The sequence below is a fragment of the Oryctolagus cuniculus genome, chromosome 13, assembly GCF_051225735.1.
Source record: "Oryctolagus cuniculus isolate XC-2025 breed Fujian yellow rabbit chromosome 13, ASM5122573v1, whole genome shotgun sequence".
NCBI lineage: Eukaryota > Metazoa > Chordata > Mammalia > Lagomorpha > Leporidae > Oryctolagus > Oryctolagus cuniculus.
The window spans coordinates 24,784,200-24,801,759 of NC_142879.1; the positions used below are offsets into that span (position 1 = coordinate 24,784,200).

Below are 17,560 nucleotides of genomic sequence, written 5' to 3' on the forward strand. Positions count from 1 at the left end.
TTGACAGGCAGAGTGGACAGTGAGAGAGAGAGACAGAGAGAAAGGTCTTCCTTTGCCGTTGGTTCACCCTCCAATGGCCGCCGCGGTCGGCGCGCTGTGGCCGGCGCACCGCGCCGATCCAATGGCAGGAGCCAGGAGCCAGGAGCCAGGAGCCAGGTGCTTTTCCTGGTCTCCCATGGGGTCAGGGCCCAAGCACCTGGGCCATCCTCCACTGCACTCCCTGGCCACAGCAGAGGGCTGGCCTGGAAGAGGGGCAACCGGGACAGAATCCAGTGCCCTGACCGGGACTAGAACCCAGTGTGCCGGCGCCACAAGGCGGAGGCCGTCAGACTGTTTTCTAAAGGTAATATTTCCATGAAAAACTGATTTGAAACTTAAAACATTTTCATGTCTTTTTAAAATTTTTTTTGGTTTCAACCAATTTTTATTTACAAAATATAAATCTCTTCAAAAAGATACATTCCTTCATTTAGTCAGTGGTTTTTTACCTTATTAAACAGAAACAAAGCCTAAACATCATCACTTATATTTTTTTTTTTTTTTTTTTTTTTGACAGGCAGAGTGGACAGTGAGAGAGAGAGACAGAGAGAAAGGTCTTCCTTTGCCGTTGGTTCACCCTCCAATGGCCGCCGCGGCCGGTGCGCTGCGGCCGGCGCACCGCGCTGATCCGATGGCAGGAGCCAGGAGCCAGGTGCTTTTCCTGGTCTCCCATGGGGTGCAGGGCCCAAGCACCTGGGCCATCCTCCACTGCACTCCCGGGCCACAGCAGAGGGCTGGCCTGGAAGAGGGGCAACCGGGACAGAATCCGGTGCCCCAACCGGGACTAGAACCCGGTGTGCCGGCGCCGCTAGGCGGAGGATTAGCCTAGTGAGCCGCGGCGCCGGCATCATCACTTATATTTAAACAGATAGAAGGAAGACCTTTCTCTCTATATATATAACTCTGTCAAAAAATATGAATATAGAACATAAAATGTAGCTTTTACTTAAGCAGTTACATGAATGAAGCTGTTTTTAAGTTTCTTCACTGACAGTCCCTTTTAACCATTGAACAAATTTGTGTTTAAAAGCAGTATTTTTTTATTTAAAAATATTTGTTTATTTTATTGAAATTTGCCTTGGCAAAGTTACAGAGGCAGAGAGAAAGAGAGAGAGAGTGAAAGAGAGAGAGAGGTATTCTATCCACTGGTTCACTCCCCCAGATTGTTGCAACGGCTGGAGCTGCACCAATCTGAAGCCAGGAGCCAGGAGCTTCTTCCAGGTCTCCCACATGGGTGCAGAGGCCTAAGGACTTGGGCCGTCTTCCATTGCTTTTCCAGGCCATAGCAGAGAGCTGGATTGGAAGTACAGCAGCCAGCCTTTATCCACTATGCCACAGTGCATAGTGGTAAAATGAACAAATTGTACTTAAATTAACAGTAGTAAAAATGTAAAAATTCAAATTTAAACATGAAAATATGGAACAACAACAAAAGAACAGGGAGTGTCTTCTTTATCAAATAGATTAACAAATTCACAGACATTCAGATGCTTTCTGAGGCATATCAAAACACCTACATCAAAGGTTGCATTCATTTGAGAGGTATCAATACATGTTCAGTGTTGAGACTATTTGTAGCACTTAGAGTATATACAAAGCAGCATTAGATTACTACTACCACATTTGAGAAACACGGGTTTAAACTTTATGCTATAATTTGCCAATTTAACATTATAGTTAATGCAGTAAGAGTTACTCGTTTTATATTTTTTTCTTCTGAAACTCAATAAGCAAGTTATCACTTAAGCACATGGAATAATGCCATCTATTCTTCCTTATAATAGTAAATCTTAGAATCCAAATACTTTGTATCATGGGAACTTCACCTAGCTGTACAAAGGCTCCCAAATACAGTACAGTCATAACATTTCTTCTTTGTAGATTCCATTATTATAGTTGTTTTAGTACAGATAAATGCTGGGCACCAGATTATAGAAGCTAGTTGAATGGGTACCATCAGGTCTCAACCTATCTCTGAAAGTCCTTTTATTAAAAATTTTGAAATCTCAATTTCATGGGGAAAATGTTCATTCATGTCATGTATGGATTTCTTTAGTTTGTGGATTCACTTCTGATTACTTCTAAGTAATCCTATGATCAATTTTTTGAATTCTGTTTCCAGCATTTCTTCAGTCTTTTCATTTTCACATTCTGGTATTGAAGCATTGTGTTCCTTTGGAGAGATCATGTTGTCTTCCTAATTCTTGTTTCTTGAGTTGCTGAGTTTATTTTTGGGCATTTGTGGAGATATGTGATGGTGTTTTTTTCTTTTTCTCTGCGATGGCTTTTATCTTTGGACTATTCCTCTGTGGATTAGTGGAGTGTCTACTCCTTTAGTGAATACTCTGAGGCGTGTGCTAGGTGTGGCCAGAGAGCTCTATTCAGTGCTCCAGGGTGACACCCAAATTGGGCGTGATAAATCTCTCTCTCTTTTTTTTTTTTTTAATCAGAGGGGAGTATTAATCTGCTCTGTTGGCATAGTCTCACCCTTACCTCCTCTCCTCAAAGAAGACCAATGCCTGGTCTCTAGCTCCAGTGGGTATAACATTCATTTGCACTGCCACAAGTACCACACAAAGGATCTGTGCAGGACTCGGGGTAAGCACGGATCCTGTAGCAGTGAGCCTCACCAGGTAATGTAGGAGCCCTATGCATGTGGTGCCGCCCATAGTGACTACCCAAAGACCCGGCCCTTACACGCAGACCCAAAGACCCAAAGACCCTAAGGCCCTGTGCCCTCACACGCAGCCACAGTGTTTTCACAGTCCTAGCACACAAAGCTCCCACAATCACAAGCACCCAGCCCCCTGTCAATTCTCCCAGCCAGACTTGGGTGTCTCTTCTTGGCTGGTTGCTGGCTGCCCAGACATGAGCTGGCACAGCTGTTACGTATGTCCAAAATGGTGCCCACCCTCTCTCAGCTAGCTACAGGATGCTGGCGCCAGGTGGTCAAGGAGAAAGAAGTGCTTCCCCCTTTTTTTTCTCTTCTGGGTTGGCAGGTACACTGTCCCACAAAGGGCTCCAAGCTGGGCGCATGCCAGGCTCTTTCTGCAGCTTTATCAAGGTGGCTTCAGTTGCTGCAGTCTGGTCTCATCTCACTCTCCAGAGCTGGTGCTGAGGTTCTCAGCTGCTGGGATTCTGAGTTGTGTATGTACACACCCTCCATGTAGCTCCTCAGTGTCCCTCTAATTTGTGTGGAGTTTCCTCTGCAATTTTCTCCCTAACTGTTCCCTGAGTTTGGACTCTCTACATTTTTTTAAACTGTCTTCCCGTAGATTAGAGCAGTAAGCTCTCTCCCTATTCCACCATCTTGGTTGTCAGTCAGCTCTGCTTTTCCAACATTTCCATTTCATAGGCTTAGTCACAATAAAATTACTTTGACTTTTAAAATATTCATCATTTCCTTTCTCAGCTCCTACCTATGTCTACAACACATGATGGGGAATTTAGCTAACTGGTTGAATTGTGTCAAAATTATTTTGCAAGCAATTCATTATAAAGAAGGCTTTAAAATGAAGAAGCTCTTAAACATCCTTTAGTGTGTAGGGGTATTAGAATAAAGATAGTTTGGAGGCATTAGGTCAAGATTAAAATAATTTTGTAATTAGGCAGGCTATGTAATAAAATGTGAAATATTTATATTATAAATAAATTCTGCTACTTTAGAAGTAGGAGCATGTAAATTGCCAAAGTAAGAAATTAACTTCTCTAAGTTGTTGCTCAACAAACTGATGCAAAATGAATGCTGGGAATTGAAATGATCCATGTATTTTTCAGTGTTAGTCTCAAAGAAATTTTCTAATCAGTATTTGGAGAACATGGGTTTTTCTTTTTAATGACTTTATTTATTTGAGAGGTAGAGTTACAGACAGACAGAGGGAGAGACAGAGAGAAAGGTCTTTGATCCACTGGTTCATGCCCCAAATAGCTGCAATGGCCAGAACTAGCAGATCCGAAGCCAGGAGGCAGGAGATTCTTCCAGGTCTCCCATGCGGGTGCAGGGGCCCAGGCACTTGGGTCATCTTTTACTCCTTTTCCAGACCATAGCAGAGAGCTGGATCGGAAGAGGGGCAGCCAGGACACAAACCAGCAAACATGTGGGATGCCAGTACTGCAGGCAGAGGCTCAGTCTAGTACAGCACAGCCCCAGCCCCTTGTTTGTGTGTTTCAAAGGCAAATGTTGGTAGACAGAATTCCACATTCTAATCTAGCAGGAAATAGCATCAGTTCTGAGCAGCTTTGGCTTAAATTCCTGGATTTGACAACTTTGAAGCTTAAGTTCACCACATGGACACATGGATACACAGACACAGACACAGACACAGACACAGACACAAGCTTTCTGAATAAACAATGGTTTTATTAACCTAGGTTAGGGAAGCTCACATAACTTGGTCATGTATATAATTGTATGATTGGTGATGAAAGATGATTAAATTTTTCTGGTTTCCAGTATGAAATTCTTAAAAAGGTTGAACAATTGTATTATGAAAATCAGAAACCACAAACCCAGGACTGTGGTTTCAAGCTCAAACCACTGGCCTGGGAGTTCAAGAGTGTGTTAAGGGAGGTTGCTCAGGGAAAACATCATGAACTAAACACCCACAGGATTTATGGTAAACACATACACATGCAGATTTTTCTAGGCTATAAACTATAGGCATTTTAATGTTTTCTCAGTAGAATGGTCTCTTCTTTGATCCTTCAATAACAATTCTTGCTTGCAGCCAGGTTTCAGCATGGTGCCTTGCTTAAAAGATATTCATGGAACCAATGAAAATTGTAAAGAATGAAGTCTATTGAACATAAACTCTGACTAAGAGAGAGGTTATGTAAAAGCAATAAGAATTTCTGCTCTAGATTTGCAGCCCAAGCTCACTTACATAAGTGCAAATATTTTCTTCTTTGTGTCAGCCCCAGTAGAATTATTTTGCATTAGGAGTTAACTTTTTTTTTCAGAAGAGAGAACCATTAACTCCCTATTCCTTGATGTTTGTGCCTTTGATTGTCCAGTGTCAAATGAAGTTGAGAGTTGGTAAATGATTGAATGGCTCAAGTACTACAGTAATCAGCTTTCCACACTACAACGAAATACCAGAGGCAACTAAGTTTGTAAAGAGAAAAAGTTTACTTAGCTCACAGTTCTGGAAGCTCAAGTCCAAGATGGGTGGCCCCCTGGGCAGGGTCTGTGAGGGTGGAGGATGGCAGTGGGGGAGCAGTTGCAGAGAAAGGTTCACACCATGAGCCAGAAAGCAGGAAGGGCGGCTGGGCTCACCTCAGGCTGTGATAACAAGGGGGCCTTTGGAGAACTACTTTCTAAGGGCATGTCCCAAGTGACCCTAGGGAGCTCCCATTAGACCACACTTCCCAGTGGTCTCACCAGCTTCCCTGGAGACCAAGCCTTTAACACGCAGCCTTTAGAGGGGGCACTCAAACTAAAAACCAAAGCACAGCAAAAATTAAGTAGCCAGCTGTTGCTGTGTTCAGGGTTGGCCTGCGACTGTTGGTAATGCAGTTACATTTGCAAACTCCAAACACCTGCTTGCCATGTGCCTTTCAGGCCGTCTGTCAAAGGTCCATGTGACTCCCGCTTTGTGTGATCTTGAATGTGTGTTTGCAGTGTAGACAGATGGCAGCGACTACTTTCAAGAAAACCCAAGATCAGGGTAGTGGCCAGGCTTAGCAAGGCGAAGGGCTGAAGTATAGGTGTGTGTGTGTGTGTGTGTGTGTGTGTGTGTGTGACAGAGAGAGAGAGAGAGAGAGAGAGAGAGAGACAGAGAGACACGGGGAAAGAAGGGAAGCTGCTGTCCTCAGGATGCCTCGATCCTGTTTGCTTTTTGCCAAGTGGCTGTCTACCCCAGAGGGAGATCTGGGGCGAGCATCTGGCTGAGTCAGGCAAAACCAAACCAAACCTCCAGATGGCCAAATCTGGTAAGAGTCGCTGGGTGGGAATCCCTAAGCAGCCCTGTCCATGGTGCTGACCACATCCTCCCCACTCCTCTGGTCCACGGAGGGGGCGCCCGACGCGACTCTGGCTCCCCGCACAGCGCCAGCACCTGTGCTGAATCCCGGGGCGCGGCGCGGCGGGGGGCGGCGGGGTGGGGGCGGGGCGGCGTCACGTGCCGCCGGCGGCGACGGCAGCGGCGGCGGGGCCGGGAAGGTTCCATTCCTTCCGGGGCCCGAACTCCGGCGCGCGCGGCCCCTCCCCCGGCCCGGCCGCCCCGCCCGCGGCTCTCCCGGCGGTCGCGCAGTCCCGCGACTCGGGGCCCGCGTCCCGCCCCTCTCGCCACAGCCCCGGCGTCCTCGGCCCGCCGCCCCCGCCCTCAGTTGGTGCGGTCCATGGCGAGCTCATCATGGCGATTGAAGGTAAGCGGAGGCCGCCGGCCGGGAGCGACGAGGGGAACGCCCCGCCGGCGGGGGCTCGCGGCGCCGGGGAGGCCGGGGCGCGGGGGCCCGGCCGCGTCTCGGGAGGCGCTGGGAGGAGCGGGGACGCCGGGCCGGGCCGGGCCTGAGGCAGCCGCTGGTCCGGCGTGCAGCTCCTCTTTCCGGCGGCGCGGAGTGGGGCTCCGGCCGCGGCCCTGCGGAGCCGCCGGACGTCCTGAGTGAGGCGAGGGCTACGGGGCCTGGGGCTGCGCCCCCTTCCCTCTCCGCGCTCCCGCCCTACCGAGAGCGAGCCGGTGCTGCGGTCCCCTCGCTGACCCTTCCCAGCCCCTGCTCTGGGGCTGGCCGTGGTGTGCGCTCTCCGCCCATTCCCCCTCTGCTGCCTTTACAGGGGACCGGGAGGTTGGGGGTGAGGTTAGTTTCCCCCCTCAACACTCAAAATTGCTTTTCTTATGAAAGAAAACTAAATCGATCTTGGCCAGCGCACGCTCTCAGAATGCTGCACACACCCGTCTTTTTTCAGTGTTACAGGATCCATCCACAACAACTCCTGTTTTCAGGAGGCAGCTTAATACAAATTAAGTTGGCACTCCAGTGTAGTTTTTCTCTTGGCCGAAAATCATGTAACCACGATAAAGTGTCAGTATTTTGTCTTGTTTTTAAGGAAGTTACTGTGCAAATCAGCATCACACATCTGGCATGCTTCTGTGAAAGACTACAGCATCTTCCAGCCCCTTTCTTACTCTTTGATGAACTCACAAACGATGAAAGTAATATGTAAAATTTCCTTATGGCTATGTGCGTGTGCGTTCATCTCTACAGATCTGCAAGCTTCCCAGAGCGCTGCCATTATTTGTCTGAAATGAATGTGTGTTTCTCCTGAGAAAAAACTTTTAAAAAGTGCTTTCCATCTAGGTCACCAATCACTGGTGTTACACGCATCTGGGGGCTTCTTTTGGTCAGATACTGTGGGCTCCACAATGGCTTCAGCTGTGTGTTCTTATTTATTTAAGAGATTGAGTATCTATTAAGTCACACAATAAGATAGTTTCAGATACCTGCTTTAGCAAAGGTGATGGAGAATCGGGGCCACCTATAACCTTTGGTAGCCCTAATACCGGAGCCGTACTTTGATGCTCTGTCCCTCTCTGTGCTTTTGGCTAGAAGTTTACAAATCAGGAAACCAAAAGCAGTGATTGATGTCGTGTACTTTTATTTTTCCATCCAATTCTTGTGAAGCAGGTAAAAAAGGCTTAGGCAGAATGTGAGGAAGAATTAGCCAGGTAGCATTCAGGTACAATGCTGTAGCTTGTGATTTCTCAAATACTGTTTTCCAGTTTTTTTTCTCTTTTTTCTTAGTTCTTCCATTCGTTCCTCAGGCAGTTAGATGTTACGGACTCCTCTGTCAATGCAACTAATGACATTTTGCTCTACTACTTGTGTGTTTAAAGAACAAAAATTTTAACAATACTTATATTCTAGAGATTCTTGTGTTAAGATACTTTCATAAAAATTCCCATACTTGAAGCATTTGTCTAAGGTTTTATAATATAAAAATCAGGAATTTTGTCTTCTCTAGTTTGGTGAAGAAACTATAGTTGTAATAGCACTGCAAATTGGATTGTGCTTCTTTCACATACTAAAGTCGCCTGTACACAGCACCCCTCTGGGTTGTGTCATGCAGTCAGCTGAGCTGTAGTTGAAATTCTGTATTGGGTGCGTTTAGAATTGTAGGGACCCCAGAGGAATGTTTCATCCAGCATTCTTCTCAGTGGAGTGGTTCTTAAAACATCGGAGTCTTTCAGTAGACATTTCTTATAATTAGCTTATTCAGTATTCTGTATGAGAGTCTGTCAGGCCATTAGGATGAGGAGGACCACGATCTTTCCCCCGGAGTTCATGTTCCAGTGGGGAGACAGATAATTATAAACATCCAGTTACAATAGTGCGAACACCAAGAACATTCTTCCTTTATGTAAAAATATTCAGTGGTGATGAGTTCAGCACTGGTGTTAGGCAATAGGCTTTCTTTTCCTTTTCTTTCCTTCTTTCTTTCTTTTTCTTTTTTTAGATTTACTTATTTGAGAGGCAGAGTTACATATGGGAAAAAGAGAGGTCTTCCATCCACTCCCCAAATTGTTAAAACGGCTGGAGCTAGGCTGATCGGAAACCAGGAGTCAGGAGCTTCTTCTGTGTCTCCCATGTGGCTGCAGGAGCCCAAGCACTTGGGCCATCTTTCACTGCTTTCCAGGGCCATTGGCAGGGGACTGAGTTGGAAATGGAGCAGACAGGACTCGAATTGATGCCCATATGGGATGCCAGCGATGCAGATGGAGGCTTAACCTACTATGCCACAGTGCTGGCCCCAAGGCTTTCTATTCTTAAGGTTTTTTTCTTTGGCAAAAAAAAAAAAAAAAAAAAAAAAAAATTATTAAGAAACTTCTGTCTTTGCAAGCTCTGCCTTCTCTAGCAGCAAATCAGAAACTCACTGTTTCCCGTATACGTGAATTCCCTACAGCCTTTGAAGACAACTTAGAACATTTTCTTCCTAGACAAAGCATCCGTTCCCTCCTTTGGGTGATCTGCAGTTACAGGTTTTAATACTTGGAATGTGGCAGAGGATCACTCCATTCCAGTATTACTGTTTAACAGCATACATTAAAAATGTTATACCATTCCTTGACTTGTATATAATCCTTTTAATATAGTTCAATATTAGAGTAGACTTTTTGGCACTACATGTTGGCTCAGGGTGAAGCTGTAATCAACCAAACCTCAATCTCTCAAATCCTTTGTCTGAAGTCCCTTGCCTAACTGACCAGTGTTTGGAATTGAAGAGACTGGTCGTTTATGTTTACTAAACATACTCTGGTTATCTCTGGTCCAATGTGTTAGCCCTTGAGTCTAGACTTTTAAGTGCTAAAAACTACTTTTAGGCCGGTGCCGCGGCTCACTAGGCTAATCCTCCGCCTGCGGCGCTGGCACACCAGGTTCTAGTCCCGGTTGGGGCGCTGGATTCTGTCCCGGTTGCCCCTCTTCCAGGCCAGCTCTCTGCTGTGGCCAGGGAGTGCACTGAAGGATGGCCCAAGTGCTTGGGCCCTGCACCCCATGGGAGACCAGGATAAGCACCTGGCTCCTGCCTTCAGATCAGCGTGGTGCACCGGCCATTGGAGGGTGAACCAACGGAAAAAGAAGAGCTTTCTCTCTGTCTCTCTCTCTCACTATCCACTCTGCCTGTCAAAAAAAAAAAAAAAAAAAAAAAAAAAAACCAAAACAAAACAAAACAAAAAAAAAACTACTTTTATTTCCTTTTCTATGTAAAACTCTTACTTTATGGCACCAAATCATTTTTGTACTAAGTAGGCATTTATTTCCTTTTGTCAGACATATAACTACTAAATCAGGACTTAAGACAACTATAACGTGATGGTGTTGCTGTAATGAGCTGATAGAATTCCAGTTAGAGGCGAAGAAATTAGCTCCATCTTAGGTAAAGGTACACATTTTAAAAGGCATTTTGAAATAGTAAGAGTAGTTTCCAGGGGCCAGGGCTGTGGTGCAGTGGGTTAAGCTATGGCCTGCAGTGTAGGCATCCCATATGGGCACTGGTTCAAGTCCTGGCTGTTCCTCTTCTGATCCAGCTCCCTGCTAATGTGCCTGGGAATGCAGCAGAAGATGTCTCAAGTCTCTGGGCCCCTGACACTCACATAGCAGACTCTGAAGAAGCTCTTGGCTTTAGCCTGGCTCAGTCCTGGTCATCGTGGCCATTTGTGGAGGGAATTGGTGGATGGATGGAAGATCTCTCTCTCTAACTCTGCCTATCAGATAAATAAATAAATCTTTAAAAACAAACAAACAAAAAAAAGAGTAGTTTCCAGATCCCTATAGTTACCCTAGTGGTCTGTCCATATCAGGTTGAGAATCATTGTAGCCTACTGAGACATATAATTGTTACCCAATATATTAATTCTTCTCATGTTGCTCTCTGTTGGTGTGACATTATTGACTGTCTCCTTCAAGTTTCTCCTCTCCCAGTAACATACTTATTCTTCTCTTTATCTACCTGAACTAAAGTTTTTTGTGTTTCCATTGTCAACTCCACTGCTATTTTCCGCTTTATCCTTATGGCTGTAATTGCCCATATTGAACACATTTTAATCACTTGTTTACATACCTGTTTTTCCAGTCAGACTGTAAATTTCCAGAAGCTAGTGTGTTACTCAGTTTCATACCCCTTGGACAGCATCTGGAGATAGTATGTACTCAGTGTAGTTTATTGAATTGTTTTATGGAATTCTATACATTGTACACATGGATTACATCCATTTCCCAGATGCTTATCTCTAATACAGAATTTTCTAGATTCATATTTTACAAGCAGTATTTAGATATCTTCACAAGAGTGCCCTACAGCCATCTAAAATGTGTATGTTAGGACATTCAGCATGTCCTAAAGTTGTCATCACAGGCACTAAATTCAGCCTTGATACTCCATTCCATGCAAATTTACGATCTGAGTGACATTTTTCTTTTCTTCCCTCTCCTGTTCTGTTCTGATTTCCATAGCAGAGAGCTCCTGTCCACTGGTTTACTTAACAGATACCCACAGTGGCTAGGGCTAGACTATGCCTCAGAGTTGAGAACTCGGTTCAGGTCTCCTTCCTGGGTGGTAGAGATCAACTATTTGAGCTATCATTTGCTTCCCAGGATCTGCAACTTTATTAGCAGTGCAGGTGGGAACCAGGTCTGGAACTTGAACTTAGGCATAGTAATATGGGATATAGACATCCTAAATGGTGTCTTAACTTCCTGGCCAAATGCCCATCAACTTAGTGGCATTTTAAAGTAACGAGACAACTGAGTTGGAAACCTGGAATCCACTTTTGTTCACCCCTCACATCCTGTTGATTGCTAAGTCCTGCCAAGGTACATCTCAAATTAATTTATTGTATTTAGTTATGCTCTTATCTCTAAGAGACTTGCATTGGTTTCCTAACTAGTCTAGGACTACTAGTGCTAGCTTTCTTTATAAGATGCAAATTTGGTTTAAAAGCCCAGGATAAAGCTGTTCATTAATAATCTGGCCCATGACCTTCCAGTCTACATTTTTCTGTCTCTTCCATAAGAATCAGTTTAATCCACAGAACCACAACTTTTTGTTATACAACTGTTGTGCTATTGTGGTAGTCTTGCAGCCCGTATGATTTCCTGGAATGAAATCTTGCCTCTGCTTCCCAACCAGTTTCCTGCTAATGTGTGCCTTGGGATCATGGTGTGTGATGGCTCAAGCAAGTATTTGGTTCTCTGCTACCCACATGGGTGACCCAGATGGAGTTCCTGGCATTTGCCTTGCCCAGCTTTGTGGGCATTGGGAGTAAACCAGCTGTCTTCCTGTCTCTCCCTCCTTTCTCTATCACTCTGCTTTCAAGTAAATAAATAAAAATATTGAATATGGTAGCGATTTAAAAACAAAGAGAAACATTTCATATTAATCTGATAGGAGAATATTACACCTCTTGCCAGCTTTTCATGTTATGGTTACAGAGATAGTGTTGTTATGTATATAGGAGGTAATAAAACCTACCCATAGTCTATGGCATAGTGAGGTAATTTGTTAATAGCTTACTTTTGAAGGAATTACAGTTCATTTTAATCAGTGATATTCTTAAAAGGGATACTTTGAGGCCGGCACGCGGCTTACTAGGCTAATCCTCTGCCTGCGGCACCAGCACTCCGGGTTCTAGTCCCGGTTGGGGTGCCAGGTTCTGTCCTGGTTGTTCCTCTTCTAGTCCAGCTCTCTGCTGTGGCCCAGGAAAGCAGTGGAGGATGGCCCAAGTCCTTGGGCCCTGCACCTGCATGGGATACCAGGAGAAAGCACCTGGCTCCTGGCTTTGGACCGGCGCAGCATGCTGGCCATAACAGCCATTTTTGGAGTTAACCAACGGAAGGAAGATCTTTCTCTCTGTCTCTCTCTCACTGTCTAACTCTGCCTGTCCAAAAAAAAAAAAAGGGGGGGGGGATATTTTGACATAGGTTAAGGATAAAATTTTAATTTTTTAAAAACATTTAAAAAATTTTATTTGAAAGGCACAGTTAGCGAGAGAGAGGTTTCCATCTGCTGGTTCACTCCCCAAATGGCCATAACAGCTGGGGCTGAGCCAAGCTAATGTCAGGAGTCAGGAGCTGCATCTAGGTCTTCCATGTGGGTGTAGGGGCGCAGTTGGCAGTCTTCTTGGGTGTCTTCTTCTGCCCTCCTAGGCGCATTAGCAGGGAGATGATTTGGAAGTGAGCAACTGAGATTTGAACCATTGCCTGTATAAGATGCCAGTGCTGCAGGCAGTGGCTCAGCCCACTATGCCACGATTTCTAATGTTTTACAGAAACTTCAAATATGTTTATTTAGGTAGGTTTGTTCAGTGACCTTTTGAAATACTTCTAAGTAATTTACAGTTGGATCAAGGTTCCTTTTCTAACTCACTAAACAAAATTAGAAGGGAATACAGGGCCGGCGCCGTGGCTCAATAGGCTAATCCTCCACCTAGTGGCACCGGCATACCGGGTTCGAGTCCCGGTCTCGGGGCGCCGGATTCTGTCCTGGTTGCCCCTCTTCCAGGCCAGCTCTCTGCTGTGGCCCAGGAAGGCAGTGGAGGATGGCCCAAGTGCTTGGACCCTGCACCCCATGGGAGACCAGGAGAAGCACCTGGCTCCTGCCTTCGGATCAGCGTGGTGCGCCAGCCGCAGCGCGCCAGCCGTGGCGGCCATTGGAGGGTGAACCAAAGGCAAAAAGGAAGACCTTTTTCTCTGTCTCTCTCACTATCCACTCTGCCTGTCAAAAAAAAAAAAAAAAAAAAAAAAAGGAATACTGAAGACATAGTTGTATTTTACTTTTTGTTATGTTAAGGTGGTATTAGAATTCACCAGTGCATACCAATGCGGGAAGCAAAATACCTTGGCTTAATTTATAGTTTGTTGAGTAATACACATGATCACTTCCTCTAAGAAGATACATTTGTACATAGTATATATGTAGTAGTATAGTAGATTATGCTTGTACATAGTGTATATGTATATAATATATATGTAGTAATAGATTGTCTGCTTGGATTTGATTTTCTAGGATTGTCTTCATAGCTGATGTCATTCTTTTCTCCCTAAATCCTAGCTGATCAAAACATAACATAAAACAGCTACATACAAATAATGTAAGATTGCACAACCTACTATAAAGATTTGAAGATTTTGCATAAAGTGGTTATATGCATATTTTGTGTATATAAATAGTAGTATCTTATTTACTTGAAACCTAACAAATGGGAGCCTTTGACCGTTTTTTAGAAGGAGAAAATAGTGACAGCAGAGAGAGTTGCTATTAGGAATTTATTTGCAAACTTCTAAGAGTCAAAGGTAATTCAACATGATTTCCTGTTTTCACATTTTTAGGGCTGTGTTAGAATTGATATTCAGAATAATATGTGGAATCATCTTGAGATTCAAGATTTTATTGAAATGTTATGTTCACTATTCTGAACTTACTAACACAGTAAGGAAGGTAGCTTTAAAAACACGATCTGGTTTAGTAGTCAAAACAGTTAACTAGAAAATTCAATTAAATAGAACTTATGTGTGAGCACATACTTATTCAATATTTTGTTCATGAGCTTCTAACAGTCAAAAATTTAATTAAAACTGAATTAAAAGGTAACTCAAAACCTGGAAGATGCTTAATTTTGAAGAGTAAGTTTTATATGGTAAAATTTGTCTCATAGAAAAATTATTGAATAAGTACATAGGAACCTGTGTGGATCAATGCAACACTATATTTAGCATGCTTTGCAAATTATAAAGTGCTCTAAGGTATTGTTATGAATAGAGATATTGTTGGTTATTCTATGTAATGCTGGAGTGGTGGTGAGCATGTTTGTCGGAGTTTAGGCTGCCATTGGATAGGAATGGTACAGATAAAATGAGTTTATAAAAGTATGGAAAGGATTGGATAGTCTGAGGACGATTTTACCTCTACAGTAATTGCATAACAACAACAAAAAGTAAAGAAATTCCAATTCGGGAGAATAACTCCCAGACGGTTGGAGGCCTGAAGGTTTATTCTAAAAATTTTTTTTAAAGCAGGGAACATTGAGAAATATTGAGGCCGGTGCCGTGGCTCAATAGGCTAATCCTCCGCCTGTGGCGCCCGCACACCGGGTTCTAGTCCCAGTTGGGGCGCCGGATTCTGTCCTGGTTGTTCCTTTTCCAGTCCAGCTCTCTACTGTAGCCCCCAGGAGTGCCATGGAGGACGACCCAAGTCCTTGGGCCCTGCACCCACGTGGGAGACCAGGAGAAGCACCTGACTCCTGGCTTCAGATCAGCGTAGTGCGCCGGCCGCAGCGCGCTGGTCTCAGCGGCCATTGCGGGGTAAACCAACAGAAAAGGAAGACCTTTCTCTCTGTCTGTCTCTCTCACTGTCCACTCTGCCTGTCAAAAGAAAGAAAGAAAGAAAGAAATATTGAGAAGATTTATTTTGGAATATTTATACCAGCAAGTGTTTGGAATTGAATAGTAACTGATACTGTTGAAGAGAAGAAAACATTATACAGGAATCTTCACTGTTTACTGGACCTAAACTCAAGCTTTCTTTGTATTCCGCTTGTTAGGAGTGCAAAGGAAATTAGCATTTTTTGGGTGCTCCCTGTGGGCCGGCCTATCCATTTTCTGTCGCAGATGGTACCACCTCTCCCTGTCTTTACTGTGGTTTACATCTGTCTTACTGAGATGTTGTTTTCCTTACCAGTTGTGGACTTGGTTTCAGAATCCTTGGTCTTTTACCACCACTGTATCCCTCACTGCTAATCCACCACTACTTTTCTTACTCCAGAGGATAAGTAGTAAGCACAAGGTTTGCAAAGACAATGCTAGGTGATCCTGACTGTAGAATTGAAGTCTGGCTCAACTCAGAAATTCTGATCTTTCCATAACACTGTTTTAAACTAGTGACCAAAATTGGTATACCTCAAATGAAAGGCTTAATTAAGGACAAAACTTAAAGTTACCTAGCAGTTTCTGACTATGGTCTAAATGGGTTATGTGTGTGGACATCATTAATAGGAAATACTTAAAGCTTCTTTCTTTAAAAATTTTTTTTTATTATTTTGAAAGGTAGAGTTACAGAAAGAGGAGAGATGGAGATTGTACATCTGCTGGCTCACTCCCTAAATGACCACAGGAACTTCTCGGGTTTTCCATGTGGTTACAGGGGCCCAAACAGTTGGGCCATCCTCTGATGCATCCCCCTTGTCAGCAGGGGGATGGATCGAAAGTGGAGCACCTGGGACTGGAACTGGCAGCCACATGGGAAGTTGGCTCTGCAGGCGACGGCTTAACCCACTATGACACAATGCTGGCCCCTAAAGTTTCTTGTTTATTATGTATTCTGTAGGCATCTGCTCCAGAATTAGCTATAATGGTTTATAGGTGTAAGCTAGATGTTAATTTAAAAGTTGTATCTACTTTAATTGCTGTACATACATTGGAGAAGAGCCTTTAGGTGAAATGGAAACAGGGCATTTCTAAAGCAACCATTAAGTATTTGACCAAGAAGAAATAAGGACACATGGCCTTCAAAAAGTTCATAGAGATAGCACTTTTTAATTTATTTTTAATTAATTAATTTATTTATTTTTGACAGGCAAAGTTAGACAGTGAGAGAGAGAGAGAGACAGAGAGAGTTATAGACAGTGAGAGAGAGAGAGAAAGAAAGGTCTTCCTTCCATTGGTTCACTCCCCTAATGGCCGCCACGGCTGGCACTGCGCCAATCCGAAGCTAGGACCCAGGTGATTCCTCCCGTTCTCCCATGCCGGTGCAGGGACCCAAGCACTTGGGCCATCCTCCACTGCTCTTCCGGGCCACAGCAGAGAGCTGGACTGGAAGAGGAGCAACCGGGACTAGTATCCAGGGTGCCGGTGCCGCAGGCGGAGGATTAGCCAAGTGAGCCACGGCGCTGACCCGAGATATCACTTTATGAAATGACTATACATGGATTTCTAACTTTTTTGCACCAAAATAGACATGTCTTTCAGTAATATTTTCTATGAACTTTTTGAAATACCTGTGGAGAACCTGTGGTGATTTAGGCTAATAGAATAAGCATGGTAGGTAAAATAAAGTTTGAAATAAACTGATCCATTTTAAAGGAACTGAATCTTTTGACTTAAGTCCATTTTTATATATTTGGATTTATTTTGAAAGGGTTACACATCACTACACGTTTTTCTCTGTAGCCATGTGGAAAAGTACATAGTTTGTAATGCTCCCCCCTCACTTTGGAAAAAAAAATTCTCCTTCCCAGGAATATTCACAGTTACCTGCACAAACACACATGTACACAAACACAGCACAGATGTGTGTGTGTGCCCACGCACATCGTCTCCTCTTACATGCCTCCCCAGGCCAGCTGTGAAGGATTGTGCCAGTTTGCGTTATGCCTCTACATGGGTTTGCCTGAGGGGAGATGGTAAGTAGGACTAAGCTTGTCATTTTTTGTTTCTCATTTCCATGTTGCAGAGATGATTATTTCAAGAATAATGCTAATATTCTCTCTCAAGTGTAGATTTTTGGGAAATCCATTTTAATTTAAATTGCTTTCAAAAGGATTAACAATTATTATAATTTTTTCATAAAAATGGGAAATCCAGTTTTGCTATCTTAACTATATTAAACAAAATGTTCTCAATTTTTTTTTCCCCTTCTGACAGCTAACCAGTGACCCTGGGCAATTTTATCCATTAGTGTCTTTGTTTATCTACACTGTAAAGTTGTGAAGTAGACCAAATTTATTTCTGAGTTCTAGACTCTTAGGTTTTGTTATTCTGATAATAGTCTCCAAGTCATTGATATTGTCTTTCCTTTTTTTTCCTAAGTAAATCTGATGACTGAAAACTTTGTATTTTAGACATGGTTACTTATTTTAGTAGAAGATTCCTGTCTTTCTAAAGATACTGACTGTGGCCAGTGCTGTGGGCTAGTGGGTAAAGCCGCCGCCTGCAGTGCCAGCATCCCATATGGGTGCTGGTTCAAGTCCTAGCTGCTCCGCTTCCAATCCAGCTCTCTGCTATGGCCAGAAAAAACAGTGGAAGATGGCCCAAT

At 43.9% G+C, this 17,560-nt stretch overlaps 1 protein-coding gene across 2 annotated transcripts in view; it reads left to right on the top strand.

Moving 5' to 3' along the window:
* Positions 1 to 6,174: 6,174 nt before the first annotated feature.
* Positions 6,175 to 17,560, top strand: part of SYT14 (synaptotagmin 14) — a 245,650-nt gene continuing 234,264 nt past the window's right edge. For both annotated transcript variants that reach the window (XM_051820526.3, XM_017347809.4), the window contains exon 1: positions 6,175 to 6,405. In XM_051820526.3, coding sequence (XP_051676486.1) covers positions 6,393 to 6,405 — 13 coding nt within the window. In that variant the 5' untranslated portion in view covers positions 6,175 to 6,392. The remainder of the gene's footprint in view (positions 6,406 to 17,560) is intronic.